Source organism: Buteo buteo, chromosome 27 (assembly GCF_964188355.1).
Source record: "Buteo buteo chromosome 27, bButBut1.hap1.1, whole genome shotgun sequence".
Lineage (NCBI taxonomy): Eukaryota > Metazoa > Chordata > Aves > Accipitriformes > Accipitridae > Buteo > Buteo buteo.
Window position 1 is genome coordinate 8,512,010 of NC_134197.1, and position 23,113 is coordinate 8,535,122.

Genomic DNA, 23,113 nt, shown 5'->3' on the forward strand with positions numbered 1-23,113 from the left:
TGCATTGAAATATTTTTATGTAAAAAAAGAAACATTTTATATAACTTAGCATATAATAGAGGTTAGTTCTTCCTGTACTTAAACAGGAGAACCTAGTCTCATATGTTCACCTTGTTTTTCAGAAAGCAGTCTTATTCTCTCTCTCAGTTTCTCTATTTCTTCCTCTTGCTGTTTCACCTTCTGTTGTAGGTTAGAAATAACCTGAAAATGAGAGTCAGTTTACGTCATTTATTGACAGGCAAGGATAAAGCCTTATTAACCTATTTGAATTGTGTTTACAATCCACTACAGACACATTCTGCAGCACCACAGCTATTCTGCATATTTGATTCTACAACTTAATCCACAAACAAAAAAGTGTGGCAAGGAAAGGGAAAATGATAAAAGATTCTGCAAGACTGATGAAAAGCTTCAAAAGCTTTTTTGACCTATAAATACCTCAAGCTGTACATAAAGCAACTGTCCAGTCTTTATAAAGTTACCTATACTTAGTGACCATTTATCTCATTGTAAAGACACCAGAAACATTAATACAGTGGCCTAAATACTGTAATCAGAGAAGAGTCTCAATCACACAATCCTCAATTTAAAACAAAAAAAACCATAATACAGGCAGGGAAACAAAGGGCATTTTCTTTTTATATTTGTTTATCCTGTAGAGATTGAGGTTTTTGGCATAACTTACATGTTCTGTGGTATGAAATAGTTCACTTTCACGCAGCTGAGCAGCAGTTGGTCTTTCTGTAGATCTTTGACTGGTGAGGAGTTTAACATACTTGGCTTGAATAGGCCATTTTTTGTAGAAACTATGAGGAATTTGGCCATTCCTTAAATGTGTAAGAACTTCTGTTCTTTCCATTTCTGTTCCAAACGGTTGAAAGAGTTCTAGCAGGATAACACCCATGCTGTACATGTCTGACTGGTAATGGGGTGAAGAAAAAGTTCTGGGATAACTGCTATTTTTAATTACTTACTAGATTCTCAGAAAAAATTCACAATGTGAAGGAGTTGCGCAACAATGAAGTTTCATGATGATATGAAAAGTATCATGACACTACTAAAGGAACACAAATTCAAATCTGTATACATTCCTCAAGATTATCTTAGAAACACAAATAATTTTTGCATTAGTAGCAAACTAGAAGGCAAAGTTGAAATCTATGTTTCAACAACAACATTATGTGTAACCGTAGGAGGAATATTTATGTATTTACCAAATATTATGTATTTACCTACTTGAAGACTTGTTTTATTCCTATTATCTATCATCATGTGTAAATAGAAAAAAAACCCACCACCAAAACCTCCCTACCTTGAAATCATAGTGGGATCCCTGCAATTGTTCTGGTGAGGCATAGAGGCAAGTCCCCACTCCTGAAGTATGCATCAACCCTTTGAAAAGGCAATTTAGACTTACTCAGCTAGTGTTACATTGTTACCATTTCACTTAATATTTAATGGTTTTAATATCATAGAAACTTAAAACACTGAAACCTGTGAAGCTTTTTTCTCTTACCATTTATCCTTTCTGTCTTAAACCACTGGTCTGCATCATCCCAAAGAAGGTCTTTGCAGGCTAATCCAAAGTCTCCTATTTTTACATGATGATCTGATCCATGTAGAAATATATTTCTGGGCTACAAAACAAGGCAGTATAAAATCTAAAACATATCTATATAAAGAATTATGACATTTCAGCTGTTTCAAAGTCTATAAAATCCAGTGTTTCACAGGTGTAAGATAATTATTTAATACTTTCATTAGTGAGAGAGAAAAAAAATAGTCATAGCTGATGCCAAATTATGCATTAGCAACACCATTTGGGCAGAAAGACCACCTATGAAGGGTCTAGAAAAAGAAGAAAAGCAAAACAGGAAAACCAAAGATTTAGTGGAAAGATAAGGGGGGGGGGGTCAGCAGAAAATGGGAAATTTGCAGAACAGTAATGTCAACGTAAACAGGCAAGAGTAGACAGCAAATTAGACCAACTGATGTAGCAGGAAGGAGGACTAAATATTATCTTTGGGCTAGACATAATGTAAAACAAAATATACTTCTCTATATGATAAGCACAGCTATAACATGCTACTTGGTTCTGGGAAGTTGCTATGAAAAAACCCAAAATTATAAGAGACTTGAATAGAGACCACTGACTGGAAAAACTGAAACTTTATCCAAATATTTTGGCTTTAGGACCACTAAGGAGGAGAAATGCTAGCATTATGTATCTAGAAGAAAAACCCCATACTTGCCAGATAAAAGAAAACATAATACAAAATTACTGGTTTTACACAGTCTGTATCACAAGGTTTCTGAGCTTAGGGACATTTGGATGAGAAATGATAGCACTATTGCTTAGTACAGGGTTTTTTTTTCTACTAAGTAGAAATTTGCTGGTTTTATAGTACTTTTGAAATGTTGCACTGAATAATGCGGTTACTTCAAAGCTATGCTAGAACCAGACATCCTGCAACATCTCAAAGAATGACACTGTTCAAGTGCCAGATTCCAAATCCTCTATTTCTGATTATGGATTTGCATTACAAAAAATTACAGTTCCCTTGTCTATGAGTAACATAAAGGAGCCAGTAGGCCTGCCACTGTGTTTTCCTGTGGGCAGAGGAAATAAAATTCACACCATGAAGAGCTATATGAAGTAATAATGGAAGATGACAGTAGCACTGTTGAAGCTTTACTAGCTGATCATCCTGTCGGTGAAACAGCAAGTGCTTGGAAGGACCCTTACACCTCATAGACCTCCCCTCCCTCCAGGTAACCACTTGATCAGGATTATAATTTGTGTTTGAAAATACTTTTAGATTAAGAAATCTTACTTTAAAAAAAAATGAACAAAAGAGGGAAGGTCCCCACATAGATAACTAGTTTAAAGACATAAAAGAAAAAATAGGGATAAATAGTCAGCCTTCAAAGCAAAGGTTATCATCAACGGATTCTTGTATGAATCTGTGCCAAGAACTATGCTGAACAACACCTCTGTAAATGGGTAGAAAAGGGTGAATGGTGAGATGACAAAGTTTGCTGGCAATACTACATCATTCAGAGAAATCAAGATGAGATCTGAATGCAAAGAACTGTGGAAGGATCTTGTAGGAAGTATAATGACAAAAGGAATTCAGTGCAAATAAACATGAAAATGTAAATGAAGGGAAGAATAATCCCAATTTTAAATATGTAACAACTGTCTCTGTGTTGACTGTTACTTAAGCATGGTTAACAGGCAGCTCTAAAAATGCTCAATAGCAGTCCATAAACCAAAATTGTACATTACCAATTACTGGAGGGGAGAGGAAGATAAAGAAGAAAACACTGTGATACCATATGAATTAATACACGGCTATCTTCAGTACCGTGTGCAGTTCTGAGTCTCCTATCTCAAAGAGCGTGTATGAGAACTGGAAAATTGTGCATAGATTGGTGACATGAATGCTGAAAATTTGGAATGGCTTCTATTCAAGGAATCACTAAATATAAAACACATGACAAACTGTTAAGTTTAAACAGATCTATTAAATCACACATGGAATGGGAAAAGTGAAACACTATTCAGTATTTCTTCCAATAAATGAAATAGGTGTTATCAAATTAAATTATTGGTGGCAACTCAAAACTAGGGCCATTCATCTGCACGCACAGCACAGTTGAACTCTGTAGAGACATTGCTGCAGGATGGCTAATTAACACTCACATGAGTTTAAAAAAGACAAATTCTAGCAATATCCATAAATGGCTATTAAGTAAGATGCTACATATAGTTCAAACAATCACATAAATTTTCTTCCCCCGAATGATAGTATACCTGACTTAATACAACATATGGTGGAATCACATCTATTGATAATTTTGAAAGTGAGTTTTGGTTTACTCAATATGAACAGAAACCATAACCAGAAGTAGTATCTCTTGACTCAGACACACAACACTAATTGTTGAATATACTTCTTATGCTGCAAACAGCCCTACAGAGAAGTACTTGGGGATACTGGTGGATGAAAAATTGGATATGATCCAGCAATACACTCCTGCAGCCCAGAAATCCAACCGTATCCTGGGCTGCACCAAAAGAAGCACGGCCAGAAGGTTGAGGGAGATGATTCTTGCCCTCTACTCCGCTCTGGTGAGACCCCACCTGGAGTACTGTGTTCAGCTCTGCGGTCCCCAGCACAAGACAGACGTGGACCTGTCAGAGTGGGTCCAGAAGAGGGCCATGAAAACGATCTGAGGGTTGGAACACCTCTCCTATGAAGAAAGGCTGAAAGAGTTGGGGTTGTTCAGCCTGGAAAACAGAAGGATCCAGAGAGACCTTACTGTGGCCTTTCAATATATAATGGGGGCTTATAAAAAAGACAGAGAGAGACTTTTCAACAGGGCCAGCAGTGCAAGACAAGGGGCAAGTTTTAAATTGAAAGAAGGTAGATTTAGATTGGATATAAAGAAGACATCTTCTACAGTGAGGGTGGTGAGGCACTGGAACAGGCTGCCCAGAGAAGTTGCGGATGCCCCATCACTGAAGTGTTGTTCAAGGTCAGCTTGGATGGGGCTGTGAGCAACCTCATCTCATGGAAGCTGTCCCTGCCCATGGTGAGGGGGTTGGACTAAATGATCTTTAAAGGTCCCTTCCAACCCAAACCATTCTAAGATTTTATAATCTAGAGGCCCAAGCACTGCCAGATTATGTCTGTATGTACAGATGAGATGCTGCTTGCTTACACTTCTCCTGTGAGTTTCATTGGCCTGAAGCTGAACTACAATGACTCATTTCTCATGCTATAAAACTAGGAAATAGAGGAACTGAGGGCATTAACACCATCTTAGGCATTCCTGTTGGGCACAGAGAAGCTGTGGTTAACAAATATAAGTTAATGACCAAGCTTCTGTTAGGTCACGGCAACTCATAAAATTTGTTCTGACAACTGAAGTTTTGGGACCTGTTACTATGTTATGCCCTACCAGTCCAGAAGTTTTAGTCTAGGTAATTTCATCTTAATAAAAAGAAATTAACTTAAAACAACATTTTACAGAAGTAACAAGAGGCTACACAGCACTTCAACTTCTCCTACTAAATTTGCCTAGTACTTACAGCTGGGACATCCATTTCAGACAAATTTCAGAGAAATCAACCAACTTCACAGGATAATACAGAAAAGTGTCTCTGTATCTTGCATAATGTAAGACATCAGACAAATCCTGAAATAAGTAATTACAAATATGATGGTCTTCTGTGTTTAGGCCAACAGTCTGATGATGCCTTTCCACCTATATGCATCCTTTTTGAGTATTATCTTAATTTAAAGGACACCAACAAGTCTTGCTGGACACCTCTTCACAGAGCTGCAGGGTCACCAAACACAGAGGTAACAGCAACTTCAACTGCCTCTGGAGCAAACATGAACTTTGTCAGTCCAACTTGTGGAAGAACTGCCCTTCATGTTGCAATGTGCACAGCATCATCTAAAGTGAGCAGAATTTTAGGTTCTCCAATCAACACAGGTTGCATCCGTTTACTATTAAGTAATGGAGCCAACGTAAATACCCAAGGAGGACAAATGGCTATTCATGAGGCCTGCTCAAGTAGCATAAAGGAAATAGTTGATCTTCTGTTAAGAGTATAATGCAGACATGAACAGTTTAACCAGAGATGGGCAAACCCCACTCTTCTCATTTCTTCAATGCAGATCAAATTTAAAAGATAGAGCACTGTTGAACACATTGCTAAGCTTCTCGTATCCACTAAAGTAAAGAGATAATCAAGGACATCCACCCACTGGACTTCCGTTCTCAGAATTTCAAATGCTTTAAGATGCTTTCTTGTAACATTATCACAGAAATTACTGTCTCTGAGATATCCGCAAAATCACCATTAGAAGAAAATACAGTGAAAACAATGAGCACTGGCTCGAAAACAGGCTCCCAGTAACTGTATGGAATTCTTTATACAACTACCAGGACTTCGGACAATAAGGCCATGAGGATGCTAAACAAGAAAGCAAACTGAAAAACTGTTGATCCTGAAACAGTTGGCAGAAAAATTAAAATTAATCCAGAAGAAAGACTGTGTCTTTTCAAGTAGTTCCGAGTTTCCACATGTGGAGTTTTAATAATCAAGATGATTTTTACACTAATTTCCTCATATAGCTACCATATCAGATGCAGAGAACCTCTGTAGGAAGCAGAGCAGGAAAACACACATTCAGTTCCTTGCTATTCGAGTCTGTCAGTTTAAGGGCGGGGGAGAAAGCAAGATATATTTACCTGTGCTTCACATTTAAGCCAACCAGTAAGTCAAAACTATTCTTATGATTAGATTTCAAAAAAACCTTCACAGGAACATATAAAGGGCATCCTATTCTAATCATTCAAAGTGTTATTTAAGCCTGCTCTTTGTTACTCTTAATAGGAATGAAACCAAAACTTTTCATTCAGTCACTAACGTCACCTACAATTTCAGTCCCTTAGTGGAGATAGCAACCATTTTGAAAGACAGCAATTATTTGCAACTGAGGGATTTTTTTTTTCTTTTTTAAAAGCAAGTAACTATAACTTGAACATATTTTCAAAAGCTAACTGATAGGCTGTTAGCAAATTGAGAAGTAGTCAAGGGGCTTTGCTTATTTTTATAATTACCTGAAAGAATTTTTTTTTTAGGTAATTAGGTAATTTAGGTCCTACCCTGGTTAAGGAGAGACCAAGACAAAACAAAACCAATCTCACCATCCCTGCTCAGGACAAGAAAATGGCTTCACAAAGGAGAAAACATTTCCACAGCTTAATCATAATTCACTTGTAAGTCAATGTGATTGAGTACTATGCTTATAGTAAAGTAAGTACGGTACTGGTATAGAGAAGACAATGTGTTTTTTTCATATGTAACATAGCTAAATTCTTAAGACCCCAGGTCATCTCAAATTCAACTATGAAGTTGCTTTCATCCTCCCATAATGTGTTTTCTTGAACCTCAAGTAATAATTTGATGAACTTACTTTAATGTCTCGATGCATCACTCCCATGCTGTGGATATAGCATACTCCTTCCAATAACTCTTGAAAAATTTTCATTGTCCAGCGGACATCGACAAGATGGTATGGACCTTAAAACAATTTAAAATCTAAGTTATTTCAGCTAATTGTACTGAGTTATTTAAGTTTATGGTGGTATGTCTTGTTGAATTCTGTTTATTTATGATGTGGAAGAAATTTTTAACAGCATAGTTTAAAAATGGAATTTCCCGTGCTTCTCCTAAGACAGTGTTTTTGAAACAGCAAAAAAGTCACTAACCTCAAAATTCCAAAAAGGAAAGAAACTTACTGGAAGTTTCCCCTGTTCTCTCATTGCACCTTTTATTACGGTCAACAATCCAGTCCCACAAGGATATTTCACACAGTTGCATTTGTATATGAAGCATCAAACGATACTCCACCTAACAGAAAAATAATGGCCCATGATTTTGCTACTGTAATATGAATAGTATTTCCTTAGTTATTTTCTTTAACGCTAATAACAACAAAATTTGTTCAGTAAACTAAAAAAAAACAGTTAGATACCAAAATGACATCAAATACAATATTACTGATCTACTGCATTCAAGAAGCAGATGCAACAATGCTGTCTAGTTTTGGCTTTTTTTTTAGCTTGTTCCTCAACTTTTAATGATTGTTGTATGATAAAAGCTAACAAAACAGCCAGCTATATACTTTAATATTCAAATTAGAGTTTAAAGTCTTCTAGACATACTGAACAGAAGTTCATTCTGGCCTAAGAAAATAATAATTAATATAAAATAGCAAAAAATGTCAATCTCTTGATATGGAATTTTATTATTTATTAATATATGTAACTTCATACTCAGTTTCTGATAATGTACTAGTTCATTTGATAACCTGGACAACTCAAGCAAACACCTTTAAAACCTTGGATTTCTTGCAAGAGGGAACTCCAAATGATAGCAAAAGCTTGAAGCATTCCAGAGCTGGCTGTGTTATATAAAACATTGCAGTGGTATGAATGCCAACAAAGTTTTAGAAACATAGGCAGAGTGGTGATTCCCTGCCCATATCTGCTTCTCTCTTTTTCACATGTAATCCTACACTGTGTAGGCACCACCTTACATACCTAGACACTTTCATCAATAATATCCAAATTAGCCACCATTACTGAATGCTGATTTCAAGTTTGATTTAATTTTTTTTTTTTTTATGCACGAGTAGTACTTTTTATTCACATAGGTACTTTGAAAGGACCCAAGGTGACTAATTCATGGAAACTTTCTTGTATGCCGAGTTTTGCCAGCTCCTCTGGTCAGCTTCCTTGTAATGGTGTTACACACTTAAGTAAAAATTGTCTGTATTTTTGGCTGTAATTGCAGTAATTTCGTTTTTTAAAAATTTATCATTATAAATCTTTCCTCTGTCTACCAAACTCTACTTTACAAACATCATTAAATTAGACAGCAGTTTATATCTAAAGAGAACTGTATTTACCTCAAAGTCTCCACAGAGCACTACATCATTCTTGGAGCATTCTTCAGTGGAGGACTTACTTTCAGTGCTAGCATGTTGATCCAGACGACAATGAGGTCCCCGTGCTGGATGATTTTTCACATCAGTTGATCCACTGCTAACACTGCTTACAGAGTCTTCTTGTAATTCCATGGGTAACTCACATTTATCTGGTTTCATAAACTCTTTACTATTGCTGTTTGTAAAATCATTCCTTACGCACATATTCTGTACTGATTCACTACCCAGATTTCTAAGACTGGTACTGTCACAGGACTTCTTTTCTTGTGAAGTAAGGTCAGCAAAGATAATTGAACTACCACTTTCCACACTCTGTATGTGACAGTGATCACTGAAAATAATAAAGGAAGATAAATCAAAATATGTACACAGTTTTATACCATCTATTTGTGACACACCATTCTGAAAAGTTTTTTTCAATTGCAAACTGCATTCCAGAGTAAGACTTTAGCTGCTTCCCCATATAAAACTTCAGGATTACATAATTGGCAGTGTAGGGTCCAGCCTTTTTAATACCTTCCTCCAGGAGGGATTCCTCATAGCTGACCCAGACAGCTCATAGATACATACTGTCCTAGGTCACAGCATTCACTGGACAGAAGTGTGATGCATCTTCATTGTTTTAAACTTAGGAAGTTACACCGTATTTCTCATAGGACTCCGTCTCCTTACTGAAAGGGCTAATCAACACTTCTGAGAAACAGAAGGCCCCATCGCTCTAATAAGATTCCATAGTACTAATCAGTGTTGCTGACTGGCACAGAACTTTAAGTACACTTGAAGCCCAGTACTATGTTCAGGCACTCAGAAACTGAGAGATCCAAAGAAGGTAGAAGTACCCAGTAATATTATTCAGCTTATGCAACAAGAGAAACAATGACAAGGATAATTAAGACTTGTTTTAGTTATCATTTGGAAGCAAAAAGCACTTGTGCAATATATGCTGAATTTGGTACTCTTTTAACATTACTTTAAAAAAAAAAAAAAGCCTTATTTTAAAGCCAAATAAATGTTATCATTGAGATTTGTAATACTTACTTGCTACTCTCTTGCTCCAAAGATAATGGCTGCAACTCCATTATTGTTTTATCTATTGGACAAAAAGATAAATATGGTATTTTACAAAACAAAGCATGCATGTATTTACTATAAATTAACATTTAGGCTAGAGCATCTTACTGAATTTACCTGTAGATATCTTTTTCTGTATTTCTGCTGCTGCAAAAGGTGCTTGTTAGTCTACTAAGAGGAAACCCTAATGTTTTTCATTTTTCCTTAAATTAGAATAAATATTGTACGAGGTCACTGAAAGGGTTGCACTGGGCTCTCTTAGATATTCACCTAGAGGTTAGCCTGTCCAAAATAAGGCCTTAAAATGTATATGATAATACACAGTTAAAGAAGCAACTCCACAAGCCAACATCCTTTGCATCACCCTGCTGCTGTTTTGAAGGCAGTTGATATTTTGGAAATAATTTTCATTAAAATTGTATATTTATGTGAAAAAGCAGTTTGTTTTAGCACACAGAGGCAAATATGAAACACCAATCTTGTAAGCCAAGGAAAACCAGGAAGTACCACAGGACCTACCTATAGCTCTAGTTATGTACTTACATTATCACCATTAAATACTTGTAAAGTACTCCTAGCACTACAAAGTTGCATCCTTCAAGATTCTCAGTATCATCAGTTAAAAAGTCTTGTCTGTTTTACTACACTGTCAACTTCCTATGCATTTTCTTTTGTGCTTAGAGCTGACTGGGCATCAAGTTACTGACTTGGAAAGCAATAAAGTCATATAGAGCATAAACAAACCTCCTACTAAGAGAGGATCAAAAGATTTAACTGCTAAAGGCATTCTGGAAAAGGACAAGAAAGAAAGGGACGAACGGATTAGGGTTACAAAGGGACCAAAGGACAAAGTGTGGGAAGAGCCAAGAACAGAGAAACTGAAGAGAAAAAAAAAAGGGGGGCAGGGAAGGTTTAAAATGAACATAAAAGTAGATAAGCTCTCAACAGGTACAGTCAGTAGATGACACACAAAAAACCCAAATTGCTCTCTCACTGCAGAACTATGAAATGCAATTCATCAATTTAAAAACTCCTGTGGAAAGCAGAGGGATTTTTTTTTTTTTGCCATTAAAGTATTTATTTCCAGGTTCTTTCAGTTCTTCTAAATTCTTTTCCAGATAGACAGAGAAGCATAGTGGGAAACTTATTCTAGTTTTGCTACAACTCTGAGATTTCAAAACATGGTAGCAAATTTGTGGGTTTTTTTTTCTCCATCACTTTTCCCCCAATATCTGAAGTGGCTTATTCCTCAGTATTCGTTCTTCTCCTTGTCAAGTCACTACTTTTTGCATTAGAAGTTTTTCATTGCATTCCACTGAAGTTCACACAACTTTAAAATCCTCCTCATATATTACCAGAAGCAAAGCTAATATTTCCAGTGTTCCAAATTCATTATTACATAACAGATAAGTTATTAGGCAAAAGACTGAAGTGCCCAGAGAGACATAAAGACCTGATGGTCACCTGCAGTTTGCTTTTTTTTTTTTGGCTGTAAAGAGTAGTTGTTTTATCAGAGAAGTAATACTCTCCTGCAAATAACAGTACAGAGGTTATAAACGGGATGCAAGCAACAATTACACAATATGCTGTACTTTCCTTTTGGGCATACTGTTTGAACTTGTTCCATCCAAGCAGTGTGATAGCCTACAATGTTAGGATGCTGCAGCCCAGCCAGCACTTTAACTTCTCGTAGCACCTAAAAAGACCAAAAAGAAACAGCATGACTGTCCTTTATTCTGAGTGCTAAGTAAATCCAACAGATAACAAAAAAACCCCAACTGTCTGACAGAGAAAGAACAGATAATATTATTACAGTAATGGAGAAAATTCGGAAGCTTTAAAACAAATTGCGATTTTCATAGTTGCAGAGATGATCAAATTCAAGTTAATAATATGCTTCTTTTAACAGACTTAAATACCTCTAATTTACTTTTTTCTACTAGGTGTTGATAGGGTCAAATCTTTAGAAACTCAGAATGCATAAAAAAATCTTATTAACTTTTTTATGTTTTTTGAAATATTAACTATATTACTAAATTAAATAAGAATCAGCTAGAGCAGACACGGAGTTAAAACATGAGATGAAACACAGGAAAGAGAATACCTTCATGCAATCTCTTCTTGTAGCCTTCTTAATGTTAATTTTTTTAATAGCATAGAACTGACCATCTAACTTGTTTCTGACCTGAAAACAATTGCAATAGGACAAAATTAGATGTTAATGTGTTTGGATTAATGAATTATTAAATCCTTTAGAGCCAACTATTTTCTAAAAATTAATTTCTGCACTCCATTCAGATAACCTCTCACCCGTATCAGAGAATGAAACTGGGATTAGGCCCCAGCTGCCTAAAATAAGGATACTCTATTTTTGCCATCCTTCAGGACTGCAAGCATCTAATCCAATCCTCGTGAAATACATAGCTTTACAGCTATCTTTCCATCAATTAAAAAAAAATAAAAACGCTAATAGGTCCTGATAACAGCTTAAACAGGTTCTCAATAAATCTGTGAGACCACAACTGTCACTTACACATGGCACATACCACATGGCGGGGCACCTTAGGCCAGCCATACACTATAAGTATTTAATACAATTCAACATCGTGTTGGACAGTTCATATTCATATTAAAGCTGCTTTTTTTCACGCAGTCACAACTGGAACATTGGGGCACGCAGACTGATCAGTTCCTGTGGCTGTTTTAAGTCAATATATCACAACACTTCACACAAGAAATAAAGAGTTTTCATTCACTTTAAAAGGGTCAAAATACACAAAGTAAAACATCTGATATAGCCTGCTTCTGACAAACAGAAACGAGCACCTTTTGAAATGAAATGCCAACATCCTTCACATGTGGAGGTTTGCACCTGTCCTACTGGAAAATGAGTACTTTCGGCTTTCTCTTAGAAAAATAAACAAAACAGCCAAAACTAACTCTAAATTTCAAAGAAAAACTAGATATAAACTGATCAGTTATAAATGGAAGGTAAAGAATACCTTGTATACTTTACCATATCCTCCTTTTCCTAGCCTTGCAACCTCATCAAATTCATTCAAGTATCGTGAAGTCTGTGCTTCAAAGAGAACTTCTTTTTCCCTATTCAAAAAAGTTAGGCTTCATTAAACTCAATTACAATTTATAAGTAAGGTATTATATAGGCTACAGGTGTACATAATCTAGAAATAGTATTTACATTATGAGAAGAAAAAGAAAATGCTTTGACATTACCATAACGAATACTGAACACCAGCAGACTGCAACAGCATGCACATGTGCTACAAATCCACACTCTGTGTTAACAGAGGTATCAAGATGATTTCTTTAAGTTTATGCCTGATAAATCTTGTTTTCCTGAATGGTGGCACTAACTGTGAGAGTTGTACTGAAGAAGAAATTTTCACTGGATTGTTTTGAGAGTTTGAAGAAATTTTCACTTTTTTTTTTTCCTACGTTTCAGAGCCAAAATATGAAACGCAGTACTAATTAAATTCAGAGCGGACCACAGAACTTTACGGAAGGAGTTAAATTTAATATTTCTAAATGCTTTGAATACATACCCAATTGCATGAGAATCTCCATTATCAAGTTCCTACGAAACAACAAAATCCAACATAAAAACAAGCCGTACAGAATAAGAGGTCTACCATGCCAAACAGACAGCTTAATCAAAACAGAAACTACAACTATGTTCTTAGAAAAAAAAATGAGGTTACTGAAAGCCATTCACATTCTACAGAGAGCTTCACCAAATTAAAGTATTATTATCCCACCAGCAATCTACTAACATCTCCCTGCTGGAGAGATTACTGCCCTTTTAGAGTTCTGCTGGCAAACAGGGTAAAATGAGGGCTCTAAAAAGTGCTTAAGATAAAATTAACTAGCTTAGTTCTAGCAGCAAGATAAGCAAACTGGTCTGATTCAGCCTGAAGCACATTACGCCGTATACAAATTATGCCCTCCACTAATACAAATACGAGGATGTTAACATCATCAACTGGAACAGTTAAAAGTTGAAAATGGATGTATGACCATTGTTGAAAAAAAGCTGTAGCAATACTTAAAACACCTTTTCTGTGTTTATATAAAGATTTTTTTTTTAATTTAAAAAAAAATATTTAATAAGGAACAAAATATTGCTGGCTTTAAAAGCTCTGGTTTGCAGCTATAGAACCAGAACATGCCAGCCCAAACAGCTAAGGCAGAATGGGAGTACCATTTTGAATAATTAATAAAAAGACCCAATCCAATGTTAAAAGAACCCCCAAACCAAAGCTTCTTTGGATGCAATGATGTGTCAATTCCTTAATGCGGAGGTTGCCAAAGAAATTTAATAAAGCTTACCCCATTAAGTATTTGTCGATTAGCTGCTTTCATTAGTTCGGTGATGGCTCTATTATGCTGCAGTCTTACAGTACTAAATTCATCACAGAATGCGAAAGGGGAGAGCAACCCTGTTCTTGTGAAAGCCTGACGAAGTACTGTACAAAGGAACAGAGAAAGGTCACATTAAATAAAGCCGGCCAATAAGACCATGTAAACAGTTGGTTTTTAAATGAGAAACCTTATTCGAAAGATAGCACATCTAAAAAACTGAACAGTCACTCCTACTCCAATGCAGTTTCCCATACTCTTAGCAATAAAAACTAATTAAATCCAAACTAGAGCTGCTCTGCGGGAATCCCTTTGCATAATACAGTTATTTGCCATGCCCTTTATGGTCACAACTGCATCTCCTCTTCTTCCTTATCTCAGCAGATGAATTATACAAACCTCCACCCATTTGCTTACTTGTTACCCTTGGACTAATTTTGATCAGTGAAAAGAGAAATTCAAAGCCTGCTTGCAATTAAGAGGACACGTGTATAATAAAAAGTGGTAATGTCAAGATTTTCTAATTCACATACAAACTCACACCTTCGTACGCATACTCATAGTAAAGAATGAAGTCACTCCCTTCCACCCCTGCCAAGCACCACATCTTTCTCAGTTGGAGTAAAACAACAATGTGGCAGATAAAAACCTAACAGATACTGGAGATGGTACAAATGCAAAGATGCTACAAAAATGTACTTCAAAGTTTTAGGAGTTCCAAGGTCTTAAAACAAACTCAATCATAAGTTTTGGAGGGTTTTTGGTTTGTTTTTGTTTGGTTGGTTTTTTAAGATGTTTCTTTGGTACCAGCATTTCAAAAAATCAGCCTATTACTTTATCTTTTAAAGGAGATAAAATGTATTGAAGGTGAACCTGTAAGAAATCAGGAATTTTGCTACGCAAGCCTTAGGGACGCAGTTACGCACACCAGAAAAATGGGAAAAACCCACCCTTGCCAACATGAATATACCAGCCAAAACCCACAAGACAGATACGATTACTGCAATATGCATTTCTTTCGTTCATCAGGCTTATTCCACTTGGGAAACTAGTTTAAACTATACCAATGGAGGAAGGCCATTTTCCATAGATGTACACTGAGAAGCCAAGCAGCTACATACTTTGGAAGATGCCCAGGCTGATTTCCCCCCCGCTTCCTCCCTCTCAAAAGGAGGAAATTTAGTTGGGGTTTTTTTCTTCCCCTGGTATTTTTGGTTTTGATATAGATAATAGTAAGACCCAGGGCCAAACATCTACATCAGACTTCAAGAATGAAAAAATTACAGTTGTCTGCACTGTCGTTACTGGATGCTATAAATGGCTTCAATTTTAAGTACAAGCAATCTATTAGATTTTATTTTCTACAATCACGTATAGTAAGGAGAAAAACCTTGGAGATTGTTTCTCAAACGCATTAAATATGTGCCTAAATGAACACAATACCTAAGATAAGTCACATACCCAAAAGACAGATTTTCACTTCACACCTAAAGATGCGAGCTCCCTGAATTGTATTAGCAGACTTTAAGGGAAAATAAAGGACTTTAAAAGGTATTTACTCTAATTTTCACAGACCATAGTTTTGAAAGACTTAGTGAAGACTATGCTACAGCTATTTCTTGATAAATATTTTTATTAAATTCCCCTTCTACCTGTGTTTTTAGATCAGAATTAACAGCTAGGTAATTCACCCTGCTACCCTTCTCATGGTGCAACTCGCACGATTTAGCTGGAACAGAACTGTCTGATCCTTGCATCTACAACAATGTTCTGTTACTGTTTTTAAAAATAAGACAGGTCCTCATTCCCAATTAAGTTGATTCAGGGTACTCATCCCCTTCTCAGAATTGCTCGTCCTAATGGGATGAGAGCTACAGCTTTGTATTGATATTACACTGTAATTCTGCAGAGAAGAATCCGGTATGTATTGCAGTAAGGCAGTTTAAGAGAGAGGAAAGAACTACTCTTACTAACTTCGAAACAAACACCTCGAATGAACAGGGTTGTGCGTGTACATGTGGCAGAGATGCTCCAGCAGCGACACAAGCAGCAGCTGGTTTTGGATGGTTGAAGTGAAATTCACAAACTTTTGCGACCCGTTGGCAACTCGCAGCTCCGCCGGCACATCCGATTCTGGAAAAGGACAGTCAGATGAATGAGTTTAGGTCTCAATATGTGTATATATATATATATACCTACACACACACATATGCGCCCATTTACCAAAACATCAAAACAACATACCAACCCCCACGGCTTCAACACAACCCGGGCTCACAAAAAGGCACCACAGGAGCTGCCACTGAGCGAGACGCTTAAGACACTCATTAGGGACCTAATTAATCTTTATAGGTGCATCCGGGAAGAAGCTAACCGGAGAGGACGAGGCTCTCCTCGAGGGAGGGCGAGCTCCCGCAGGGCAGGGCAGCGCGCTGCCAAGGGCCTGCCCGCTCTTGCATCACCCCCCGCGGCTGCCGCTTCCCGGTGGCGACGGGGAAGGGAGGGAAAGGGGAAGGTGGCGGTTCCGCTCTCCTTCCCACCCTGCCAACCACACGGGGGGGTGGCTGGGGGCCCCACCGTCACCCGCGGGAAGGGGAAGGAGGGGGGGGAGGTCCCCTCCTTGCTCCCCCACACCTCCCGCCGAGGAAGAGGGCAGCCCCCGCGGGCCCCGCTTACCGTCAAAGCGCGGCTCCGGGCTCTCCTCAGGAAACTCGATGGCGGGCGGCGGCGCGCTGGGAGTCGCGGCCCTCGGCGGGAAGCCCCTCCGCCACATGCCGGGGGCGCTGAGGGTGCCGGCCTTCGTTCCTGACCGGCGGGGCCCGCCCGCCTCCCTGTGGGCGGCCCCGGGGGCCGGGCTCGCGTTTATGGCCGCTCTTCGAGCGCGGAGCGATAAAAAATTAACCGGCGGGATAAGTCGCTGAGGGGTGAATACGGCCCGGCAGGCAGAGGGCGGGCGGGAAGGCTACGGCCGAGGAGGGGGCTCGCACCGCGGCCTCGCGGTGGGGAGCCGAGGCGTCCCCTCACGCCGCGGGGCCGGCGGGGACCCCTTACCTCCGCGCGGGGCCGCGGCTCCCCGCCTCGCCCGGCGGGGCTCCCGGGCCCGCACCGCCCCCTTCGCCCCGCGGGAGCCCCTTCGTCGCGGCGTCCTCCGCCACCTCACCCTGACCGGGATGGGGTGGGGGGGGTGGTCGCCGAGCCCCCTCTAGCGGCTCCCGGCAGCGGCACAGGGGCGGTGCTGGTCCCCGTGTGACCCGGAGGAGCTCGCTTCTCCCTCTCTCCCCCCCCCCGCCGCCGCCGCCGCCGCCTCCTTTCCTCCCCCCGCCCGCTTGCCCGGCCGGCGCCGGGCCCCGGATGCTAGAGGCCGGCGGAGGGACGTCATTGTTCCCCGACGGGCTGTAACAGTAGGCGGAGCGGGCCGGGCTGAGGCGGGGGCTGCGGCGAGGGGGGGACCCGGCAGCGCCGAGTCAAGCGGGGCCGAGCCAGGTAATGGGGCCGGGGGGGAGGGGGGGGGGGAAGCGTCGGGCCTGGCGGCGGCCTGGCAAAGCCCGGCAGCGCCGCGTGCGTCTCCCTGCCTGGAAATCAATGGGCCGGGGGGGAGGGGCCGGCCCGGGAAAGGGAAGGGAAAAAGCGACCGGCGGGAGCAGCCGGCTCAGCCCAGCCCAGCCCACCCCGCCGGGGCGCCGGCCGGGCGCTCGGCCGCTGCCCTCCTGGCTGGCGGGCAGCCGGAGGGGGTGGGACCCCCCCCCTCCCTCCCCGGGCGGGGCGGGGCGCCGTCCCCAGCACGCGGCGGAGGGACCCAGCCCCGCCGCCACCCCCTGGGCCGGCGGGACCGGCCCCCCTCCCGGCGTCGGCGGCGCCCGGCGCGATGCCTCCGCTCCGCGCCCTCCTCCTCCTCCGTTAAGCGCCGGGGTCCCGCCGGCACCCTCCCGCCCGCCTCTCCCTCCTACCGGAGCGGGGAGTCAGCGTTTGCTCCCCCGGCGTCCCGGTACCGGCGGGAGGGCGGACGGGGATGCCTTTCGCCCCGAGTCCCGTGAGCGGCGTTGTTTTCCCCGCCCGGCGAGGCGGCGGCTCCCCGCGGGGCCTGCCGCCCTCCCGCTCGGAGGGTCCGGGTTCGATTCGTCACCCCTTCTCGCGCCCCCCCGCCGCCTGCCTCCCCCCCCCCCCCGGCGCGTTGCCATGGGCACGGAGTCGCCGTTGGGCGACGCCTGCCGCGGTCCTGCCTCCGGCCGGCCGGTGAGGTGCGGGCTCGGGCTCGGGCTCGGAAAGGTAAAGAGGGGGCGGGGAGGGCGGGCGCTGAGGCGGCGCGGCACGCCGCTGGGCCTGCCCCCAGCCGGGCAGGGAGCGGCGGGGCCGAGGTGCGCGGTGGCCCGGCGGGGCGAGAGTTGGAGGGAGAAGGGCGAGGCGAGGAGAAGCGGAGCCGGCCTCGGAGCCGCTTCCCGGCCCCCCCCTCCCTCTCCCCGCCCCAAGCCTCGCCTGCGCGGCGGGGTCGGTTTTGTTTTTGTGCGCGTTTGGGCTCCCGGCCGCTCCCCGGCGCGGACATGTTGCGTGCGGGCGCGGCGTGCCCGGCCGCGAAAGCTGCCGCTCACCCTTCGGCGTCCGGACGTCCTCGGGAACCGAAGCCCCTTCCGAAAGGCAGAGCCGGGGGCGAGCGGGTCGGTGGCTCCGGCTCAGCGCTGGTAACAAAAGGGGCGCCGGAGCCGGACGGTGGGTTCCGTGCGGAACGGGAGGGCTGTGACATGGGCCGGGGTCCGACGGAGAGAGCGGCCGCCCCGGGCTCAGACGGCCCCGGCACCGCCGGGCAACTCTCCGCCGGCCTCCCCGCCGCCGGGGCAAAGAGTATTTAAAGTTATTCCGTGCCTCACGTACGTAATTGGCCTCCAATTAAGGGTAAAGCGATAATTAAGTTCGCGTTTCCCGGCTTGGTGGCTGGATTATTTTTTAATGAAAGTAAAACCAGCCCGGCGTGTGTGTTTGGGGTGTTTCTTCATTTCCTTTCCTTCCCCCCCCCCCCCTTTTTTTTTATTTTTGCTTACGGTAGCGTTGTGGTGTGGAAGCGGAGTTTGTAATTTAGAGACGTGAGCGTGCCTGGTCTTCATATCTACGCTATAGTAGTTTTCTATTGCTCCTTACTTCTGCCTAGGTGTTTTTCTGCGTGCGTGTTATCCTTTTACGATCACCACCAAAAATGTTTGTTTTGTAATGAGATATGTGCGTAATCGCTACTCCCTGGTTAAAAGCAGTTTTGTGAATGGGATCTTGTATAAAACCTTCTGGAGCTGTGATTTATTGTATGCAAAGCAGAGACCAAATATAAATATTTCAAGCCAAGTCATAACTGAAAGTGTTTTGTGATGAGACTGCTGAAAAAAATCTAAACAATGCTGATGTAAAACTCCAAATACTGGAAAAAGTCTATTGTGACATCCATGCAGGGAAATAACACTCGAGACACATGACAGTGTAAATTTATGTTCAGCAGCAGTATAGGAGCAGAATCTGTATGTAAGTTGAACAATGGGAGAGGAAAAAATAGCAGTGATCATAGTTTTGTGCTTCTTTGTCAAAGAGATGTTATGTCCAAATTAAGAGTTATGTTGACGTATTTTGAGGAAGTGGTGGATCTGATTTATTCTTACTAGCATTGATATTTGCTGTTGTATAGTGCTTGATATCTGGTAATGTATCACTCAGTTGTCAAAAATAAACTAAAAAATACGTGAGGCTTACCTCCTTGGTCAACAATGCTCAAGATTTTTTTGTGATATTCTTCTGTTTGCCTTTCACTGTAGTCTTGATTCTGGTTTTTGTCCCACAAATACGTTTTAAATACATTGTTGAAAAACTTTCACTTTCAATTGGAAAAGGAGATGCCACTGGTATCTGCAATTTGAAGACTGGATCTTTTCTGAAAATTATTGAGCCCAACAACTGACATGTTAGCCTTCCAAATGGACAAGGATGTCTTCATTTCTCAGTAAAATTAGAGGGATTTTTCTACTTTTGTGTATTCTCAGAAATGGAAAATGTGTACAGAGTGGATTTTAAATTGAAAATTTGAAGGGAAAAAGATCTAATTAAAGGCTTTGCACGTAATTTGTCTTTTGTGGGACTAGAAGTTCTCTAATTTACTGTGCCTTGTTTAATCTACCTTAAGTTTTATCAGTAGCAATCAAGTTGTGCCATAAATCTGAAACTGCTTTATGCTTTGTTCTCCCAGTTATTTCAGTATAACAAAGCAGCCTATGCTTTAAAACCTCAGTAAAGTTTATAGTTTCCCTAAACTTAAAAACGCCCTATGTGCTATAGTAAGATAGTAGCAAAAATTTACGTATAGAAATTGACAATTGATCATGTAATTACTCAGCAGCTTACTATGCACACACAATTACACATAATTAAAGAGGTATCATCTTGCAACCTAATCAGCATTTTAAAAAGGACTTAATATTAGTTATTGCCTTTGTCCTTGGGGGCTAAGGCTTTGTTTTGCTTTCTTTTACATTCAGCATTTCCTTTTTATAGCTTAAATTCCCCTGTTGTTTTGCCATGGAAAAATCTACAACTTTACCTAAGTAGAACTGAAAAAGATGCTTTTTGGTTCAACTCTTTGATTGATACTAAGAGTTGTAAATGTGATAGGTGCAAAATACTACAAGTACTGCTGCCAAAATTGTATCCAAACAAATATTTCTTGGAGGGGCAGATGAAACCCAGGCAGAAATAAACTTACAGGTGTTGCTCTCCTTTCCCAAGATTTCTCAGAGCTATGTCCCATTCTCTGTGTCTCAAAGTTCCCAGGAGTGTGTGGTTCCTAGGAGTGAAAAGATGGGCCAAACAGCTCCTCCTGGATCTCAACAGGCCAGCACTTGAAGGTGTTACTGCTCACAACTACTTTTTTTTTAAAAAAAAAAAAAAAAAAAGTCTTCATAACTGTAATGGATTAAAATCCATGAAAGCATAAGAAATCTCATCAGTCACCAGCTCTGCAGAAGTTAAAAGGAATATTGATACAGTTTTGATGGAAAATTCTGCTTTGTAAGTTTAGGTTTGGGTAGGGGTTTTGTTTGTTTGCTTGCTTGCTTGTTTTTATCATTCTTATCAGCTATTTAGCTCTTCAAGTTATTTGAGACTAAATGACAGGATTTCTCCTTTTCTTTCTGGAGTGCTTCTTGACGTTCTTATGTCAACCAGAACTTTTGCCTCTGTTACAGATATGAACAATGACCATAGTTAACAAGCCAAAATCTTCAAAACCTAAAAAGTCATCTTCAAGGCGGTCTGACAAATCTAAGAAACCCCGTACTAAAAAAATGACGTCACGCACTGCAAATTTGGGCCGGGTACCACCTGCAGAAGATCCAAACAAAGCCTCTGTGGACAAAGGACCTGGAGGTGCTATTTATTGTAGATCATCTCAAAAATCAAAGCCTTTTGCCCAAAGAGATCTAGGTAAGTGTGTCTTTTGTCCTCCCCTCTTTTTCTTAAAAACCAAAGTAGAAAACGCGGTTCTTATTTGTTGCGCTGCTATAAGATGGGACTATGATGAGTAAAGACTTCAGTGGTATAGACTTCAACTTTGTGAACCCCCTAAGGCAACTGAAGGGACTGGCGTTGAAATAGTTTTATCTATTTACAAACTATTTGTAACTTAGTTTTGATCTATTTACAGTCCATTATGGGAAGCTTTTTGTAATACACAGGCTTACCCAGGTCTTCTCTGTTAAGCAGAGAAAAGTACGTTTTACCATTGCTATTCACAGCTTCCATTATTCACCAGCCTTTGAATGAAAACGCTGCTTAGGAAGACATCTGATATCTGTAGGGTTACCTTTTGTGCCAGCTACTTGCTTATTTTTCTGTCTTAGTACTTATATTTATTACCATACAAGTGTAAGTTTGCGGTTTTAAGTTACAATTAGGAAAAAAACAACAACTGAATTAATAATTAGATTAAAGACTATAGATGGAAAGAAACCTGGCAAAAGTTACTAAAATCAGAGCGGTAGTTTGTCTTGTATTAGAAGAACTAAAACAGATGAATAAACTATCGTCCAAAACAGCGTGTTGACCAGCAAATTTGAGTGGCACTGTTAAAGCTGCGCATCGTAATGTTTTTGTGTTTTGGAGTATAGTTGGTTCTTCTGGGTGCCTCTGCAGAATGCTACTTTTTAAATAACCTTTTTAGAACAAAACCAATACATCTCTTTTAAAATATAATTTACTTGCAGTTGTTAATGACGGAATTGCCCCACCACAAAGAATTCTTTTTCCGCCTGAGAAAATTTGTATGGACTGGCAAGAAACACAAAGAGTTGGAGTTGGACTGCAGAATCTCGGCAACACATGCTTCCTTAATTCTACTCTACAATGTTTGACCTACACGCCTCCTCTCGCCAATTACATGCTTTCTCTTGAACACACCCAGTCATGTGAGTACTTTCTAACATTATTATAAATCTGTTGGACAGCACTAAAGGTGAAAGAACAATAGTGATTCCGTGAAGAAAACCCGTATTTGTTCTATTTTCTCTGTAGAACCTGGCTTTGAACATGATCTTAAAGGTCTTTTCCAGCCTAAATGATTCTACGATTATATTAACAGGAGGCTCAGAATAGCATATAAAGTGCATTTGTTGATTTAATGCACCATGGTAAAACTTCAAAAAAAGATCATTTCTTGCTTCATGTGAATAATGAAGTGCATTGTAAAGTAACGCATTTGATGAACATTTGGCATTTGGGTTTCCTGCTGGTAGAAAGGTGATAAAATTCAGGACGTTGGCATTGTAGATTCTTAGTCTTCACAGCCTCTATACTGTAATGCACTAATACTGCAATAAATGATATGTTTACTGTTGACCCATTAATAAAAAAAAACCAACACCCTAGAAAGCACTATAAGCTAATCTCTTATGAACTCAAAGAGAAATTTGTGTGGGACTGTGTTAAAATTTAGACTGATTTTATTCTAAATAAAATTCTGTATCTTTCAAACCCTTGAATTTGTGTTGTTTAAATTTCATTTTTATACTTGAATTTATTTAAGCCTAGGAGCCTCTTTTCATATCCATATACATGTATTTTTACAAAGGCACCTGTGTGCTTTCTAGTCTGGTATCTTAGTATTTATT

General features: G+C 40.8%; 2 protein-coding genes across 3 annotated transcripts in view; one reads left to right on the forward strand and one right to left on the reverse strand.

Annotated features, from left to right (window-relative positions):
- EIF2AK1 (eukaryotic translation initiation factor 2 alpha kinase 1) lies at positions 1 to 18,048 on the reverse strand. The gene is made up of 16 exons (XM_075058934.1): positions 17,930 to 18,048; positions 16,659 to 16,855; positions 15,957 to 16,115; positions 13,953 to 14,089; positions 13,169 to 13,200; positions 12,608 to 12,707; positions 11,710 to 11,790; positions 11,202 to 11,301; positions 9,573 to 9,624; positions 8,496 to 8,865; positions 7,324 to 7,435; positions 6,999 to 7,105; positions 1,517 to 1,637; positions 1,313 to 1,392; positions 686 to 919; positions 1 to 201 (listed from the first exon to the last, which is right to left on the reverse strand). The coding sequence occupies exons 2-16, from the start codon at positions 16,753 to 16,755 to the stop codon at positions 79 to 81; spliced, it is 1,905 nt and encodes a 634-aa protein (XP_074915035.1). The 5' UTR covers positions 16,756 to 16,855; positions 17,930 to 18,048; the 3' UTR covers positions 1 to 78.
- The window catches only part of USP42 (ubiquitin specific peptidase 42), a 21,859-nt gene continuing 16,085 nt past the window's right edge, over positions 17,340 to 23,113 (forward strand). The window contains exons 1-3 of one of the 2 annotated variants that reach the window (XM_075058931.1): positions 17,340 to 17,465; positions 21,194 to 21,431; positions 22,211 to 22,411. In XM_075058931.1, coding sequence (XP_074915032.1) covers positions 21,203 to 21,431; positions 22,211 to 22,411 — 430 coding nt within the window. In that variant the 5' untranslated portion in view covers positions 17,340 to 17,465; positions 21,194 to 21,202. Of the gene's footprint in view, positions 17,466 to 18,338; positions 18,659 to 21,193; positions 21,432 to 22,210; positions 22,412 to 23,113 lie in introns of those variants that run through there. The other variant, XM_075058932.1, reaches the window with a different exon arrangement.